The following is a 20271-nucleotide window of genomic DNA, read 5'->3' as shown; positions in this document are numbered from 1 at the left end:
GTCGTCCTCTGACAAGTTATCCCACAGAGTGACCATCTCATCCACCTTTTGCTGAGTGACAAATCCCTGATGGCGCAGGTCAACTAGGCAGTTGGCCAACCTAACTACATGGTCATAGCCAGGTTGGCCATCTGGTCCCAGACTCTCCACCCTTACATAAAAAGAAATAAATACACTTATTATGGTCATATCACATATGTTCAAGAAATTATTTATTTATTATGTAAAATAAAAATAATGTATTCGGGCTGGTGAAATCCTCCAGCATTTTATGGCCCAGAAGCTGCTCACTTAGGACATTGAGGTACTGTGGCATCTGTCCGCCATAGCAGATGTCTTCCCTTCTGCCACCTTCCACTGCCACCACGCGCCTCATTCCACTACACCAGCCCTTCCAGCAGGTACACTTGAAAGTGCAAGGCATCTGCACTTGTACCTGAAAACAAAGTCAGAAGTTATTACCAAGGAAACACCAAGTGTGCGCACACAAACCTATTATTGTTGTGTAATGCAAACCTGGCACGAAGCGATTCAGGTGCAATGACTCCAGGGACATCGAGCAACGTGCACAGCAGTAGACTGGCAGAATGACACCTCCCTTGGTCACCTGTCCAGTCTTCCTGTACAGCTGTACTCCTGGAGGGTCCTGGATACATTCGATGTGGTGCTGCTGGATACGCCAGATCTCCTGCATCCTCTGCTGGTCCAAAAGCTGGACGCCCATGGTGTCTGTCGCCCCCCTGAAGTCCCTAAGCAGCTTCTCAATGAGCTGTTTAGTCTCTTGAGCACCTCGAGTGCGGCGGTGGCAATGTCTCGCAAGCTCTTTGGAAGTGGGCTTGGCTTCCTTTAACCTCTCCACATCTGAAGCATCCCATTCGAAGATGCAAGCGGAGAGGTTTTTCATAAATACGCTGTATTTATGTGGTCAGTCTGTGGTCACCCCTACTGCGAACCGCCGCATAAAGTGCCACACATCCAACCTGACAGCCAGCTGGTCCCACTCTGCAAACAGAGCAGCTGCCTTGCCTTTGCCCGTGGCAGAGCAGCAGTTCCGGTCCACGTAAAGGACTTTTGGAGGAGCTTCTCCAGCTCTGTTGTAGCGCTCCACTAGTCCGGAGCACATGGGAAGCAGGCCGTCACCCTCTGTTGCCATAAGGACACACATGAGGACCTGTCCAAACTCGTTGCCCATGTCAGTCACCCATGCTGCTGTTCCAGCTGCCTCACCAGCAAGCTTCTTAGTGACCTGAAATAGGATTTTAAAAAATATATTGTGAAAAGCCTGCATCTCTAGTAATACTGAAGTTGTGATTTTGTGTCATCTTACCTTTTTTGTTGAATCCATCTTTAAGATGGAGCCATAAATGGAGGTGACCCTGGCCGTGTCAGTACATCTTTTGCGTATACTGACAGCAGCTTCCCGGGCAGGGCACAGGTACCATCTGGGCAGCGAGACGGCTGGGGTCTGTGGCGTGGGTCATAAACTTCCCAAGCACAGAGAGGTATTCGGCCCACTGCTCTCTGTGCCTGACACACAGTTGCCTATACAGGGCAGTGGCACTGTTTCCCAGCGTGCGTCCCCACATCATCCTGACGACCTCCTTATCACAGGACAGCCTGCAGAATAAAGAATACAGCGCAATATGTTAATACATCCACTATAGTGAAAACCATGGTGTTATTTTAGACAACAAAAACATCTCTTTACATCTCATTAACCAAGCATTCATATAATGTATGATATGCGCATCATTATCTTTTGATAACCGTTTACTCTAAATTGCAATGTAGGAGCATGCATTGTCTGCTTTGAAATGATTTGTATTGTGAAAAGCAGTATGCAAATAAATGTAAATTGGCATGAATCTGGATATCTGTAAAAACCATTTTCTCATGTTCAAAGTAACCTTAATAAAAAGTCTGCCAACCTGTAGGTCAAAACTGCAGGAAACTTTTCACGATGGACGGGGTCTAGTTGGTCCAAGATATCCTTTGACCAGGCTGCCAGCTTCTTTTTGCAGGACCGGCATTCAAGGTACTCAGTGCCCATGAAATACCAGCCGCTGACATCCAAGACCCGCCTTACAGTCTTGTACATGCCACAGGCTGTTAGCTGTATCCCAAGGCGACGACAGGTTGGCAGTGTGCATAGCAACCTGTATGCCCACATGCGGTAAGGGACCCACAGGAACAGCTTGGCGTGAAAAAGCCATCAGGTGATGAAGGAAGCTGAACATACAAAGGATGGGGGCCAGGAGGAAACCACCAGAGACGCAGACGTTTAGTCAGTGCCAACCTCCCAGACTTATCTTTGGTAAAAAGAGCCTTGCTGACCCACAGTGGCTTCTGTTTTGGCAAGGTCTGTTTCCAGCCTTCAGGGAGCAGCAGCTGTGTGAGGAAGACAGAGAAAGTGAAATGATTTGGGTCTATTTCTTCCACTGCTGATTTTGACTAACCATTTGAGCATTTTACTTACTACTTCTGTGGGCAGAGGCTGCTTTTCTGGTGCCACGGCTCTCTGGGGTTCTGGCAGACCAGACAGTTGAGTCACATCAGCTGCATGGCAGGAAAACAAAAAGCAAATGAGATGCATAGAAGTAGCACCACCTATGGTAGTGATACACATACCAGTGTTATTTACAATTATATGACTAATACAATTACTATTACTACTGCAAGATATTAGTACTACTGTTTAACATTAGTAGTATGTTAAGATTAATAACTGCAGCTGTAGCAATCTATGTAATGATTATAAATGATGCGATGACAAAAAGATGACGATGACAGACAGAAATGTGTGGCGATAAAAAGATAGATGCCCAAAGCCGAGCGGAGTAAGAAAATGGCAGCGGTGGTGGAAAAAAAGCTATAATGTGTCAAATTAAAGCCACGTTAGCATGGCACGGCAAGGCACGACCTCCTACCTTACTGTTTCCAAAACTATCCATGAAGGCTGATAATACATAATAACAAAACAGGTTATGTAATGTACAAAGTCACAGTACCCTTAAATTTAACCACAAATTTAAACCCACTAAAAAGAAGGTAATGCTCACCTGGAACATCTACATGTGCCACTCCAGCAAGAAGATCTTCATCCGATGGTTCCTCTGCTGAAGCTGAACTGGAGGCGGCCACTGTTAATATCAGGATGAACAGTGTTAATTAAGTCAAGTCACCTTTAAATATATATGTATATATAGTGCATAATAACAATACAGATTGTTTCAAATTAGCTTTACAGTATGTTAAAATTATGAAGTACAGTTAAATAACTGTGTGAAGTTCGTACAAAAATGTCAATACGATAAAAAGCAAAACAAAGATAAGTTAGATTTCTACCTGGAGGTGCAGATTCTGGCAGCATCTCCGAATCCCTTCTCTTAAAGTACTTTTGCAGAAGTTCCATCTTTGTTCCTGGATGGGCATTCTGCTTTTTCACCCATTTTACGAAGCTGAAATGGAGAAACAAAGAATTAGCTAAAGCCCCAACACTATCAATAGCAATTATTATGTTGTGATTAGTTTATAGCTAAGTTTGTTATTTTTGATAAATTTATAGCAAAGTTTCTATGTTGGTTCAGGGTTTGTATCATCTGAGATCCTCTGAGGGGCCGGCATCATCCCTTCTCAGGTGTTCGGTCATCTCAGATCTTTTAAGGGTTGGATGCAGACTGAAGCTTCTGTGACGCCCATCTCGAAAAAAACACAGAGAAACAGAAAAAAAGAAGGAAGGAAATAGAAAAAAATTAGCGTAGCTGTTCCAATTAAGCAAAAAATTATGTGTTCAATAGAAGCAAGTGAATGATAATGTGCATTTGATCAGGTATAACTGAATTACAAGGTTATGAGATACATTATGTGAATGCTTGGCTAAAGAGATGTGTCTTTAATCTAGATTTAAACAGAAAGAGTGTGTCTGAACCCTAAATGTTATCAGTTTGATGTAAGATCAAGTAAAACTAGCAGTAGTCTGTTAAGAGCTCCATACCCTTTTCTGTTGCGGTCCGTCACCTCATAAAGGTCCTTAAAAGACATGGTGGCAAAGTCACCAAATCCAACAAGTCTTCCTGGGCTGGTGTGCTGGTGCCCTCTCTAACCCTCCGTTCTCTGATGGCAGCCAGAAAATCAGGAAACAGGCCGCAGCAAGGCATCTTTATTGGCCATGACAGCAGACTGAGTGGTGTCGCCGCCCTCACGCTCTCGCTGATGCACGGCCAGCACCATGGCTGCATAACCAACATCATTGGACAGCAACCATTTAAAGGTTTTGCCCCGGTACTGGCCAAACTGCAGGGCGCTTTCACTCAGCACAAGCTGGTGATTGGACGGGTCACCTCCAGCTGCTGCCACGCGAGCGATGGCCTCCTCCTTCACCCTTGCAGCAGGCCAGGAGCGTCCCGGAGCGGGATTTTTCCTGTAGGCAGCAGCAAGAGCCACTGCCTCAGGCGAGGGCTTAAGGGTGAGCTCACCGGAGGCCTTTTTGCGGAACTGGGCACTGTAATCCATCATCTACAAGACAAAAAACACAAATACACTCATCAGATTTACAGTAGAGGCAAAAAGTGATTTCAAAGGGGATATTTGCACAATATTTGCTTTTTTAGTTTGTTAGTTTATCACAATTGATGGGTTTTATTTTACTGTGCAAAACAATTCATAGAAAAAAAATGTCACAGGAAAAAAATATATACACTGACTTTAGTATAATCAGATATTAATATTTCATTGGTTCTCATTTATATTAGTTCTCCCGGGCATTCTCCAATAAGCATTTATTCTTGAGTTTTCTAAGTACAACTACAAAATGCACTTAGAAAAATGCCTAATTTTCCTAGGAATTACTTTTGGCCATTGAATTAAATAAATAACAGATAAATAAGACAAATTTACAATAAAATCAAAAACTCTCTAACGATCAAAGGCTAGAAAGTTAATGCAGACACCTGTACATGACCCTGCCAAGACCCCATCATCCCCCACACATAGCTGGGTCATTTTTTACATGTCATTTTTGCTGAGACCTGCACCTTGTAAAGTATTACTGTACAACAAAATATGCAATGTAACCTTATAGAAAATTTATATAGTTATACTTTTAAATAATATCAGGTACATAACAATTGTTTACGAAGTGCTGAACATGGGTATACTGTAACTATAGCTCAACTATGTATTAAAACCCAGTACACACAAAATTACGTTGCTTTTACTAAAGTATAATATTGTAAACATGATATTATTTTTTTTTAACAATTATGATCGCAGTAAAAGGATAATTGACATCAAAGGGCACTGACTTTAAATCACTTCACAGTACCAAAACATTAGTAAACCATACGAAAATCAGCATATCATACAAAATCATACACACTTACGTTTTCAAATTCGAAAAGTGAACAATGAATGTCCGAAAAAGATGATATAGATGAAACAGAGATGACGAGGATGCCGACGATGACAATCGATCTCTCACTGTCAAAGCACTTGACCCACTGACCCAATTTGTAAAATGCGCTGGCTAGAGGTCCCGCCCACAGGCCAATCAGGGTGAACGCTTAGTGGAACCTCCAGAAGGACCAATGCGAACCTACCTGGCATGACCATATAGAGGCACGCTAAGTGGAACACCAGTCCGTCCAATCGCGAGACAGACGACGGGCCAATCAGGATGCGGGAAAAGTGAAACAGAAGAGGAACAGAAGATCGGCTCGGCGATGGCTTTTGGGAATCTCGGGGTCCTACGACCTATTGCCTCCGTACAGGGAACGTCCCACTCCCCATTTAAGCCCTTAACTGTTTTGTGGATGTGCGGTTCTTTTTTTAACCTTTTGACCCCTGAAAGAGGTCGTAGGGCCACCAAACTTTTCCGTCTGCTAGAGGGGTCCCTGACGATTCGCAAATGGCGCCATCTAGTCGATCAGCCCTTTTGGAGCCGTGTCCACCAAACTGCTAGGGCAATTCCATTCAAATAAATGGAAAGTGGGATTTAGTTTTTTTTGTTTTTAGAAAGGCGCTAGCGGTCCCAAATTTGACAGGGGGTTCGTGGGCCCCCCTGACGCGCTCTGCAGAGAGCACCAGTCAAGTGGAGCGGTTTTGCGTCCGACCTCATAAAACAGCCAGGGAGGGCATTGGTGAGCATCCGCAGGTCGAGCATGCTTTCCGTAAACTTAGTGGGGTCGTTCCAGCACAATAGCGGTGAAGTGGAGAAATAGTGAGTGCATGGGACAAGGCCCCTAGCCCGAGTGATCCCCCTCTACAGGCCCTGGGGTAAGAGCCCCATCCATTCACTCAAAAGGAGACGGGACAAATAGTAGGGTTTTACCCCTAAAAATGATTGAAAACGAACATTTGGACGGGGATGGGGCCAACAGGTGAGTGTCACCCCCTAGAGGCGTCCAAAACCCCTCCAATTCCGGGTACAGCAAATCAGAGCATGTGGAGGGTGAGGAAAGCAGAACTGTCACGGAATGTTAGCTTGGCTAACAGTTAGTTTGTTACAATCAGACATGTTCACAAGTCTCTGAGGTCCAAGTCAAGTCTTTGTTCTATTTATTAGCAACAGTTCTTTCAGCTAGTTATTGAGGCTAAATCCATTTTGAAATACTGATTTCACAATAGGATTTTCTCAGAAAAAACTTTAACAAAATTTAAGACAAGTTAGAAATGAAAAGGTGTCAATTTATTGTCAGACAAAATGCTGCACATTTCTTTGTAAAATTTAAATGTTTGAAAGAAACCCTAATCAATCAAATAAATAACACAAATGAAAGAAATCTCATATAAACAAACTAAGGCTTTGTCTGTGCTCTTTTTCGATTAAAATTAGAAGCAACCACTGTATTTTAAACACAACACAGTCCAAACAAAGAGGCTGCATACATGCAGCATGAGCAGTTTTTAATCTAAATTGGATTGTATAATTTCGAAATTTGAAGCAAAAACAAAATGGTCTGGCTTTAGTTTTGTGAAATTATTCTACATTCTACATCTGCACGAAACAAAACAGCAGACGGGCTGAATTAGAAAGCAAATTCATGCTCTACCAGCAGGTGGCGCTTGAACAGCAATTAAACATAATTTCCTTGGTTGCCGCTGTAAACAAAGCAGCGCTGCTGTTATGAACACTACTTTAATATGCATTATACAGAGACAAGATGTGAAGAAAATACCATCAAAACTTTTCTAAAGACAGCCAGTTCCCCTCAGAGATACATTCATACAAATACCAAATGACTTGCGTTTTATACGAGTCTCACGAGTCCAAGTCAAGTCCCAAGTCTTTAATTATGCGACTTAAGTGTGACTCGAGTTTCCATCTCTGGTTACAATGAGTTTGTATGTAGTATTTAGTTGATGACAATCATTTTAGAGGTCTTACCTTAGTAATATTCTGCCTCTATTGATCACAGATAAGTGTCCAATTATCTAATTATGATTTGGGTCATAAAAAAATACATTATGTGGCAAAAATGGTGTTGATATTTCTGCCACCAACTACCATTATAGCCATGGCAACTCTCCCTCACACACAACCTGCTATTTGCTGATGTCTTCAATTTTCTTGAAACAGCAATTCATAATCTGTTAAGATACCACAGCTTCAATTAAAAACAGGAAAATAAATTGAAAATTGAATTTTGATCAAAGAAATTAAGATGATCCTTACTGTTGCCTCCACATTGCGTTGCAATCCCAATGTTTGAAAATTTTCTTGCATCAGGATGGTAGAATAAACACGTGCCACATGTTCTCTCTAATTTTTCCTTTGAGTCTAACACGTGTGAGCTATTTGAAAAAAGAACATTATCAACATTCATTACAAAATGTTTGAGGTATTCATTCTTCACAGGTTATAACATTTCTACCTTCAAAGAGCAATCACCTTTTCTTCCATTGCTTCACTGAATTGTTGTTTCCAGGAGGTGTTGTTTGACATTACATCCTTTTCACAGCCACCTTTTGTGTACTTGGCTCATCATCCACTTTAATTGTGCTTTCACATGAAATCCCTAGAAATAAAGCATGTCAGCATCCCATACCAGTGTGAAATACAACTTTTGAGAGTCGATAACTGTGCTAATGACATTAAATCCTGCAAAAAAATGCAAACATTATGCCAAAACATGTTTCCCTGAAAGTGCTTGGCCATGCTTGTCCAGGACAACCTGAGTGCAACCAACATGCTTGGTAAGTAACTACTGGGGTGCCTCAGGGCTCAGTTCTTGAACCAATTCTCTTTTCTATCTACATGGCATCACTAGGTTCTGTCATTCAGAAACATGGCTTTTCATATCACTGCTATGCTGATGACACTCAACTCTACCTCTCATTCCATCCTGATGATCCGACGATAGCTGCTCGCATCTCAGCGTGTCTAACAGACATTTCTTGCTGGATGATGGACCATCACCTTCAACTCAACCTAGCTAAGACAGAACTGCTTGTGGTTTCAGCTAACCCATCGCTTCATCACAATCTCACCTTCCAGTTAGGCTCATCTACCATAACTCCTTCAAAAATAGCCAGAAACCTTGGAGTTGTGATTGATGATAAGCTGAATTTCTCAGACCACATTGCTAAAACTGCCCGGTCCTGCAGATTTGCATTATACAATATTAAGAAGATCAGGCCTTTTCTCTCGGAACATGCAACACAACTCCTTGTTCAGGCTCTTGTTCTGTCCAGACTTTACTATTGCAATGCTCTCTTGGCAGGTCTTCCAGCCAATTCTATTAAACCTCTACAATTAGTCCAAAATGCCACTGCAAGATTAATCTTTAATGAGCCGAAAAGAACGCACGTCATGCCTCTGTTCATCAATTTGCACTGGCTACCAATAGCTGCTCGCATTAAATTCAAGGCATTAATGTTTGCCTACAGAACCACCACTGGCTCTGCACCCCTTTACCTAAATTCATTAATTCAGACGTATATGCCCTCTAGATGCTTGCGTTCTTCAAGTGAACGACGCATTATTGTACCATCCCAAAGACACACAAAAACACTTTCACGGACTTTTTCATTAACTGTTCCCATCTGGTGGAATGACCTGCCCAATTCAATCCGTGTAGCCGAACCCTTACCCATCTTCAAGAAACGGCTAAAAACTCATCTGTTCCATCTTTACTTGACCCTCTAACTCTAGCACTCTCTATTCTAATTTTATGTCTTTTTATTAAAAAAATAAAAATTAATAATATTTATCTGTACTGCGTTAGGCTAACTGAGACTTGTAATAGCACTTGCATGTTGTCGCTCTTTTGTTGGTTTTGATTGCTTCTTATGTCCTCATTTGTAAGTCGCTTTGGATAAAAGCGTCTGCTAAATGACTAAATAAAATAAAAAAATAATAATAATAAGTTGATCAGCAAACCTATTGTTGATTGCAACATTGTAGTGGTGCAACAGGTTTTGCATGAGGAACACATGGTTTGTTGGCTTCATAACATTTAGAAAGTAGTTGTTTTTTCTCATTTGAGGAAACAACTGCTCAGCACATTGAGAATTAACTCTTCCAGCCAACTCTGACACAAGCTGTATTTTGCTGTATTTATCATGGGAATCCTTTGTGTTGTGTTCATGAAATCTGTCGTAAAGTACATAGTGTTCAGATGAGCCAGTTAATGGATGCCCATTCACATCAGTAGGCTTTTTTTTTCTCTTTAAGCCATTCCAACGAAACTCTTAAGTCTTCCCTCTTCCGCTGCTGCAATATTGGCTTCATTTGACTCCAAAAGATGACCCTCATGTGGGCTGAAGGGAATTATGTCTGGATTACGGAGATTGACGTGAGAGGCTAGTCCTCTCGCAAAGTCATACATTGTTATTTTGGGTAGGTGTTTCCAGGACAGCAATAGGTCAGTGAAGTCCCTTGGATTTTCCGCTCTCACCAAGACTTTCATGCTGTACACGACACCGCAGGGGTGCATAAGAACTGCCCAGCCACCTAAGTAATTACAAATGGTTTAACATTAATGATTTTAGCACTTTGTTTTTTAGATGAAATGAGAAATCTACTGCACATGTTGTGAATCATAAATGATTACATACAGTATATCAGTGCATACAAACCTGATGCACCCCAAACCTTCTGAAAAATGTTGTCCTGTTTATCATCTCACTCCTCAGTCTCATTACGAGGTCCATCTTTGATTTCTTGGTATTTAACCCGCAATATCCACATAACTGACGGACAGCAGCCATCTATTAAATTATTTTTAATAAAAAAGAAATCACTTAGAATTCATTAGAAAAAAATAACGACAATAAAAACAGTACTGTTACAAGAAGGTAAACAAGGCAACACTTCACCTTCAGTGTCATCAGGTCATCAATAAGCCTTTCCTCAGTTACTGGAATTTCAGATGCAGAATTAGGATTTGATGAATGTACTTTTTCCCATTCTGTGTTTAAGACCGAGCCAGATTTTCTAGTATTTTCTCCAATCCAGGGTGCCCAAAGATGGAAACTTGGTTTGACAGCAAAAGGATTGTGGTTTCCAACTTAAAAAAAACAGATGATGTAATAAGGTGAGAAGAAAAGTGAGAGTCATAGCAGGTGTTTCTGGGATATGTTTTTCCTTGGAATTTGTTAATTATTATTATTATTTTTTATTGCATTCCTGTGTAATCACTCCTGGTGTCAAAGTTTAGGCACAAAGGGTCAGTTCACCCAAAAATGAAAACTGTCATTAATTACTCACCTTCTTGTCCTTCCCAACCCGTAAGACCTTGGCTCATCTTCGGAGCAAATAGTAAGATATTTTTTGATGAAATCCGATAGCTTCCCCCCCTTAGAAAATGTATTCTCGTCACTTCATAAAATTAAAGTTGAACTGTTGTCACATGGACTATTTTAACGATGTATTTACTAACTTTTTGGGCCTTGAAAATTGCAATGATAATGCAGTCTATTGTGGGGGAGGGGTCAGAAAGCTTTTGGATTTAATCAAAAACATCTTAATTTGTGTTTCGAAGGTGGACGAAGGTCTTGTGGATTTGGAACGACATGAGGGCGAGTAAATGATGACAATTTCACTTTTGGGTGAACTAACCCTTTAAACAAGGTGAGATAAGACAAACACCTGTGTCTGTGTAGTACCTTGACCCAAATGAATAAAATAAATAAATAAATACAAACAATACGAACAAATTTACAGTGGCGATGACAGGATTTCACGAATAGCATGTGCTTTTGTAACTTTGACAAAAATGCACATAACCTACTTTAAAGAACAGCTGTAATATCACTCTTCAGTGATGTTGTAACTGTTTATTATGTCTTGTTTTCCAAAGAGGCGGACTTGGAGTTTTGTGCAGTAAAAAGGCACACATGGATTTAGCCGGCTTTGCAGGAAAGGACAATCAAATTTGTTAAATTTGCTTGATTGACAGGACATCTGACCAATCATAACGCAGAGAGTAGATTATCGTTGGTGGACTTGAACTTGAAAAATGTTGTGTACTGACATCTTTCTGCGGTTGAAACAAGATACATTCTGAGCTTCATTCAACATCTGAGACCATCTTTAGGGGGAAAGGAATATCCTGGGGTAGTACTGCAACAGTGTTTCCATCACGCTGTGTAAGGAGTGACTGTATCATCTTTCCATGAAACCTCTGCGTCTCCTTAATTTCCTCCAGGAGGGATAGAATGCATATAAAAATGCCATCCCTAAATGTAGCATTATTGGTTCCTTGCTGAAGTCTGCGGTCTGGTGTAACAGTTGAAGGTGGAGGGGACTGGACAAATGGACAGATGTTGAGCAACTGAGGAGCTTCTGGTTGGCGGATCTCTGGAACTGGGGGAAGTAAAGGTACACTAGATGGTGGACGATCATGCCCAGCACCATCCGATTCCTCATCTGAGCTTGACAGAGATACTGGCCTTAAAATGCACTAAATGTAAAGTATAATTATATGGTTGTATGAGGTTCAATTCAGGGCTGTATATGTAAAATAATTATACTTATACTTATTTATTATACTTAAAATAATTATTTACTATTATGTAGTATAATTATACATAAATAATTTTTTATTCTTTTTAAAAAAAAATTATTTTCATTTTGTTCAATAGCCCTGCAGTAAATAGTGTTGCGTTAATGTAAATGAGGAATGCACAGGGTTGAAATTCAGCTTAATATGCATTAGATCCAGTTGTTTTAATCAAGATTATTATGCTGCACAGTTTTTTTTTAACAACTACATTGAAGTGCTCTTACAAGCAAACCTGCAATTTGGCAAATTTCCAGTTTATTTCCATTAATTCCAGTTAATTCACATGTATTATTGTTAATTACCATGAAAATATTCCAACTTTGAAAATTCCTATAATTTTGCAACCCTACACACAACATAAAAAAATGAGTTAAATTGTATTGACCTTGATTGCAAAACAAGCCCTACAAATTACACAGACACTTCATATTTAATTGTATTTCATTTAATCATTTTAATTGTGATTTACATTTGTACTTGTCAATAAAACAATTCATGAAAATAATTACAATTTATTGCATTTTTGCAAGTTTTCATTTCAATTAAACAAATTTGAACAGAAAATGTCTTCAGCGTGTAGTGTTTTGAGCACTTTGAAACAGTGACTGAACTTGCAAAGCTATCGGATAATTTTATTTCAATTATCAAAATCTGTTTCACCCATTGCTAATCCATTCATTGACAGCAGTGTCTGTTAATTGTTGTTCAATTGTTATTTGTTTCCTTGTGTCCTCTAGGTGTGCGTGGAGACCTTCCATTAAAGTTTCAAAGCAGCAAATAGAGTTTCTAATGAAACAAGGACACACCGTTAAGCAGATGGCCAAGATTCTGGGCTGCTCATCTTCATTTCTTCTTCATCTTCAAAGCCAAATGTTTTCTGAGGTGCATTAATTGTAATGGATAAAATAGTAATATAAATTGTATTAATATAGCATAGTATCAAAAAATACCCTCAAAATTATTGAAGAAAAATGTATTACATTGATTTTCCTGAGAAAAACATTTTTAACCGCGAAGGAGCCAAGTGTGCCTCCTAAACGAAGAGGGCCAGAGGGTTAAACGAAGGCTGCTGCTCTCCATATATTTTTCCATTGTCTACATTGTCCATTAGGTCTAAAGATCTGAAACATACATTTACCCGCCCATAGACCAAGTCCGGACAGAAGTGGTTGAAAGTGGACAAAAGAGACTGATTAAATGCATCTCAATAAAAAGGTGTAGACTGGGCCGTAGTACTGGCATTACATAAGTTAATGCACTCCCAAAACCACTTTCCAACATGGAGGCAAACTGTAGAGCCATCAACAATGTTTTTGGTGAAGATCCGTACAGCAAACACACTCTAGAAGAGCTTTTGGCACAACATGGCATAGACAACTTCCCTGTGACCGATGACGACGAAGATAATTTTCCAGCTATAGTTGTGGACCAACCCAGAATCAATCTGAGCCATCAGCAGCAGCAAAACATTTTGCATGTAATTGATTCCATCTCAGATGCTACTGCTAAGTATCAGACGTGCTGCAGAGAAATTGCAAACATATTACAAGATGGCTGAGACATAATTTTGATACAGCGTGTTTGTTCTTGCAACACGTCCTTAGCGTTAGTGTTAAGCCCAGACTAAATGTCATAAATGTCAGATTTAGATATAAGCTGACAGGCAAACATGCATTCATTTGTAGTTTAAACATCACCTTATTGCTTCACAAAAATGTTGTGGAAAATGTTGTTGATGTACTCTGGCTTGCTGATTATCTCAAAGGAATCCTCCCCTAATAAAATATCCAAAACATACACAGTGTGCTATTTCATTCAGTTGTGTACTTGTTATTCCAAAACTTGCCAAGGTCATGGTCGCCTATCAATGATATAATATCCGCGCTATCCTCGGTTTTTGCTTGTGAAGTCTACAAGCGTGGACAAAAATCCCGCTGCAGTTAAAGTAAATCCATTACGGCTGAAATGAAAAGTGTTGACAGCAGCATTAAATTTATATCTGATCAATGTTTTTACGCATAACCAATCACAGTTGAGCTAACGAATGCAATGGCCAATCAGCAGCGTTCAGATGAGTCAACGCTGAAATTCTCTCATCATAAACAACAAAGTGCAGATGTATGATTTAAGAGATTAATTCAAACAGTGTACAGAGAGCTTTGTTGATTTCAAGGGGATTTTTTTCTAAAGTGCTTCAACTCGCGCTAGATCGAAATCAGTTATAACGTTAAATGTTCTTTGCTTGCTTTCTCTGTAAAAGTTATTCGCTGTTTGAAGAACTGGAAGGTACAGGTAATAAAAAAAAATGATTCATTACCTCATCCATGAACGTGATTCATGATTTCCTTGCATCTTTTTCCACCCCTCTTCATAGCGTCAAGCTTCGCCTTTATTGTTTTGAACATGCGACCTCTAGCGGCGAAAACGTATAAATTGTGCCTTTAAATGCCTTCAGGTAAATACTAGTATGACTCATGCTCTGACAAAATGTTTTCAGTTGGAGTACTATACTTCAATATAAACAAAGAATTCAGACAAATGCAATCCAAAATTGATTCAGGTTTTGTTGCATTTATGAAGGGATACATGTAGATGTCAGATGGATCACGGTTTTATTTACTCGTGTTTATTCGTAAGTACTGTGAATTGGAAGTCGAAGAACAATAACACATGCGTTGGCTTCTGGAAATACTCTGGTGTCTTGATCAGTTGTATGAAGAAATTTGATTTTTGGCTGATGGGGGAATCCTAGTGGAGGCACAGATGAGGCTCCAGAAGCAAACTCCAGTACCATCGGCAGTGTCAACGGATTGCAGTCACTTATTTTCCAGCTGCCTTTTGTTGCTACCAAGGAGTGAGAAGTCCACCTCAAAAAGAGTGGACAGATCTTTTGCCTCAAGTGGTCTGACTGCATTGACGAACAAGTCCTCAAAAATGTCAGGATGGTTCTTGAGCGTCAATCATACCAAGAGTTTTGAAACCCTCTTCAAATCTGTCACAGCACATTTAGTCTTAATGAGATATTGGTCACAACCAACTTTCAATTTACTAAATTTTTCATTTGTAAGTCATTTACATGGTTCTCATGATGGATACTTACTGTCTGAGAGCCAAATTTGTACGCCCGTTCACAAAGTATTCTGCTGCAGATTGGACCAAAGAATCACTCTCTTCAAGAGATCAGATGTACCTAAGTGCTCCCATCATGTTCAGACTGTCTCCAGCGTTTGAGATAGCAGAATTTGCGTTTTCAACAGTCTGCTTCTTTAATGTACAAGTAAATAATTAGAAAATTGTTATGCCATGAAATCACAAACCATCCATTGCAACTGGCAAATAAAAATCCCTGTGTAGATGAGACGAGTATAAAGTTAAAATAACCTTTGAGAGTTTTTCTCTGAAGCTGCTGTCAGCTTTTTCCTCAAGGGAAACAGGAAGTGTATATTGACCACACAGTTGCATAAAGAGACGATCAGAAAAAAAATTAGGGCCAACTCCACCGTGAACTATGCACACCGCAATCATTTTTGCAACGGTCATGTACAAGCCATTCTCAAAACATTTAAAAAAAATTCTATATAATGTTTTTTTTTTTATTTTAATAAGAAAACCAGAAAACCAAATAAAATAATCCTCACCATGAGTATCAAGAGCCAATAATCTGTTGTCTTCCGGTCCTTCAAATATCTTTGACTTCTGGATTTCCCTCATTAGCAAGCGTAGGAATTCCCTGGTTGGTCCGTCTTCATTTACAGCTCCTTCTCCAACCCCATCGGAGTCCACAAAAATCACATCCAACCTTGCTTCTGGATTAAAGCGCCTTCACTTGAAAGCTTGCAGGCTACCTTGTAATATGTTGTCTCGACATACATTTATTTGATTGCTTGCTGGACAACATGAGAGATCAACTCTATTAAGCTTCTTCAAAATCATCTGCGGAGCAACTCTAAAACACAAAAGAGTGAAACATTTTAGCTTGAATGTGTCTGAAAAAAAGTTTAGTGTTTAAAATTCCTTTGAAATATAACATAACATACAGATCAGAAATAGTTTCACAATTGTCAGTTGTTACAGAGGATGGCTGAGCGGGAAGAGAGTGTTCAGGTGACCAGTGATATGAGTGAGAAGGTGAAGGAGCAGGTGACCAATTTGGGGGTGATGGGGAACGAAAGTCATTCAGTGGCAAAGAAGTAGTTGGTTCATGTTGTGATGCAACCTGGTTGGAAAAAGATGGTGAAATGGACTTCACCAGAATTCACTTGAATGCTTGCTTTTTGAAGAACACGTCAATGTCTCCTGGAGGCCTCTCATAGTTGTTCACCACATGCAGGTTGGAGCGAAGTTGAAAAAAACGATCTCGAGACATGGTATCCCTGAAAATTTCAGTTTTGATAGTGGAGGACCAGTACATTCTCACTCTTGGAAAACCAAGCACTCCCATTTCCATATGAAGGCCAACAAGGACTTCAATCTCAGAAGCTGAAGCATGTTTGTACCCCTTGACTCCCTTCTGTTCTGCGTATATATTTGTCATCATGCTCATCAGCTCAAACATCTCACTGGGAACATACTGCTTGAAGTAGCCATATGGTGTTAGTGGCTCACGGGGGTCAGTGGTAGGGCTTTCCAATGTTGTGTCTACTGGGATGAAAGAGGTGTGATGCCAATGAATATCACTCTTTTTTGTGACATTTGCAAGAGGATCATCATTACGTTTTGGATCTACATCTGCCTCATGCTCATAATCATCTCTGTCTTCTTGATCCTGACTTTCCTCTGCCTCAATCTCAATTTCTTCCCCTACCATTGGTAACAGTGGCTCATCTCTGCCCTCCCCTGAAATTAATAGCAAAAACTGTCCCTTACAAAACAACTTCTTAAACGTTATATTCTCATTTATTTTTACAGAACATATTATGAGACCATATATCCAATATAATAGCATTCAATAAATTGAGGAGCATTTTAATTGTATGAAATGTCTTAACTTACAATCTATGAAATATTGGCAAACATATCAATAAATGTGAATAAAACCATTGAAAGTGTTGCTTACTTCTGTGTTTGGAACGAAGTGCTGCCATGCTTCTTTTCAGCGTAGTGGATTTTTTTCAAATTACAACAGGCAGAGCCTTACTGCCGTTTGATTGGATGACAAACGTCCAATTTCATGGACAGCAGGCTTTAATTTAGGTGAAATGCTCCGGAAGCAAAAAAAAACATGAGCTGTCATGTGATGTCCATTTTAATGGACACAGGGTCCGAAGGGGTTAAGTGTTCCAGTAAGGTAAATTTCAAGAGGTGCAGACGATGTCGCATCTTGAACATAAAACACTTCACAAAGTCAAATAAGATCTGTAAATAAGCACATGAAATATAGATCGATTACACTTAACATTAATCTTTCTACATCAAGGCTGTTTACTATATTTCCAAAACATGAGTGTTTTCTATCCTTATTGTCTATCTTTTTATTAAAACTCAGCAGTTGTTTACCTGAATTGTCTCTGACAAGATAAATTTTTGAATTTGTTCGGTTCCTTTAGGAAACTTGAATTTGATGGGCACACCATCAATGGGTTCCTCGTGACTTGCAATCCTCTTCCGTCGGTCTTCAATTGCCTATTATGCAACCAAGGTTACGTGAATGCAGTATATTTTTTACTTTAAAAAAAACAAACCATTAGTTATATTTTTTAAAATCACATCTACCTGTAGTCGACTATTCTCCTGTGCCTCTAAATATTGTCGTCTCATCTCCTGTTTATGAAAAAAAGATTTGTGGATTTTAGTAGAAAGTAGAAATATGTATCATAGAACTAGTATGTTCGGGAAAAGCATTATAGAGCAGTTTAGTGTCCATACTCTATAATAAAATGTTTCTTTTGTATTTCAACCATCTGAGTTTCTTACACCATCTAGACCTTAATGCAAACTCAGAAAATGTACAGTGCCTTGTGAAAGAATTCATAGCCCTTCATTTTTTTCATGTTGCTGCCTTATGTTAAACTGCTTTAAATTACTTTTTTCTACATCAATCTACACTCCATACACCAGAATGGCAAAGCAAAAACAAAAATGTTTTTAACATCTATGCAAAAATGTTTAAAAACTTAAATGACGAGTTGAAATTCAGGAGCATTCACATTGCTTGTAGATGTTACTAGACTCCGATGGGAGTTAAACTGTGGCAAAATCAATTGAATGGGTATGATTTGGAAAGCCACACAGCTGAAAATGCATATCAGAGAAAAAACCAAGCCCTGAGATCAAAAAAAACACCTGTAGAGCTCAGAAACAGGACTGCATCAAGCCACACATCTGGGGAAGAGTTCAGAATAAAATCCTGCTGCATTGAACGTTCACAGAAACATGCAGCCTCTATTATCCATAATGGAAGAAGTTTGAAATAATCAGGACTCTTTCTAGAGCTGGCCTCCCGGCCAAACTGAGCAATTGATGGAGAAGGGCTTTGGTTAGTGTGGTGAACAAGAAATTGATGGTCACTCTAGTTGAGCTCCATGATCGTATGTGGAGATAGCAGAAACCTACAGAAGGACAAACATCACCACAACACTCCACTGATCTGTGCTTTATGCTGGTGTGGCCAAACTCAATCCTCTCCTCAGTGAAGACACATGAAAACACATTTGGAATTTGCAAAACAGCACCTAAAGGACCCTCAGACTGTGAGAAACAAGACTGAACCTCAATTCTAAGCATCATGTTTGAAGGAAACCAGGCACTGCTCATCACTTGCAGATTAGCATCCCAAAAGCAGGCTGCAACATAAAACATGGAAAAAATTAAGGGGTATGAATACTTTCGAAAAAGCAAGGCACTGTACTAAAGGTTAAATGGGTAAAAAAAAAAAAAAGGGCTTTCACACAGGACTCAATTGTTTTATACCTGGTCAAAAACACAATTTCCCCAAGATTAGGGAAGAGGACCTCAACATTTAAAAACAGTAGCTAATGCAGTGTATATATGACTTAATGCAGGATTTTAATAATGTTCTTAATCAAACACTGTTTATTGAAGGGTTACTTTCTTTTTCTCTGTCTGCCATTAAAGACTGTTCAAATTCTTTGTCTTGTTCTTGTCGTAAAGATCGCCACTCCTGCAAGACCTAGTATCAACAAATCAAAAAGTATCTGAATTAAATAAATATTGATCAACACAGATTCTGTACATACTAGTTCAAAATGTTATAGGCTTAGTCTTGGTTACCACTGTGCTGTCTGCAGTGTCCTCTGTGTTGGCACTAAGCTCCTGATTTGTAAAATCAGTAAGGTCAATCACCACAGATGGAGTTGCCTCAGAGTTGGTTCCTGGTTCAGGTTAATTTTGTGATGAGCACAAAGGAGGTGCTAATTCCTGTGCGTGTAATTATCATTAACACCACAACACAATTTTACATTGAAGTATTATCAAAAACAATTACAAAACTGGGATAATTCTACTAATGGCAAAATTTTAGCCACTTTTTCTTTACCCGTGTCATCCACAGGGCTACCTAAAAACAGAGAACCCCCCCAATAATAATTGTATTATTATAAAAAAAGACAGCTTGGCTAAACAACATTTGTTACGCATTTGATGACTTGATTATAAAGTCATCAAATTAACTCATAATTCACTGTGCTATTACCAAATCCAGTTTGTAATTTTTCTTCGTTCTGTCACTGTAGGTAGCTTTGTAAAGGTTGGGCCAGGAAGCAAAAACAGGCCAACATTCCAACAAAGGTTCTCCTCTTCCAGCTGTACATTTTAAAACAGAAAATAAACAGTGTGAATATATAAAATCAGAAAACTCTCTGGTCAAGGCGTACATTTTAACAGCTTGACATCCTAAAAGGAATAACAAGAAAAGGAAAGACCTTTTATTAATTATACATTTATATGCGTTTATTTTTGCTTAAGATATGGAAAACAAGATTTTTGTTTGTGGTTTACAAATCTGTTTGTGCATCACATACATGACTTAAGTCTTCATGAAATCAAAATTGACAATATTTACTTAGTTTGTACACATCTAGTCTTGTGGTAAACCGGTGTTTAGTTGATACTCTGGAATGGCATTCTTCTCGCTCTGAATCACTGGTTCAAAGCAAATGATTCGTAAGGGTTTCGAAGCTTCACGAAGGGTGTTTGAAAGAAAGCCCCACGCACGGGTCTGTTAGTATTTTTACTGTACACTACAGTGGTTGTATCCTGCATAGCATCTGTAACATGGCGAACGAGACGTGAGGCGTGCGGATCCATA

The 20271-nt window shown here is 39.5% G+C and overlaps 1 protein-coding gene across 1 annotated transcript; it reads right to left on the bottom strand.

The window, feature by feature from the left end:
- Nucleotides 1-2232: 2232 nt before the first annotated feature.
- LOC306858955 (uncharacterized protein) lies at nucleotides 2233-3419 on the bottom strand. The gene is made up of 5 exons (XM_079399772.1): nucleotides 3346-3419; nucleotides 3060-3140; nucleotides 2933-2956; nucleotides 2477-2556; nucleotides 2233-2372 (listed from the first exon to the last, which is right to left on the bottom strand). The coding sequence occupies exons 1-5, from the start codon at nucleotides 3410-3412 to the stop codon at nucleotides 2286-2288; spliced, it is 339 nt and encodes a 112-aa protein (XP_079255898.1). The 5' UTR covers nucleotides 3413-3419; the 3' UTR covers nucleotides 2233-2285.
- Between the last annotated feature and the right edge of the window lie 16852 nt (nucleotides 3420-20271).

Source organism: Barbus barbus, assembly GCF_936440315.1.
Source record: "Barbus barbus genome assembly, chromosome: 39".
Lineage (NCBI taxonomy): Eukaryota > Metazoa > Chordata > Actinopteri > Cypriniformes > Cyprinidae > Barbus > Barbus barbus.
The sequence above is the reverse complement of the archived record's forward strand: the minus strand, read 5'-3'. Positions and strand labels throughout refer to the sequence as shown.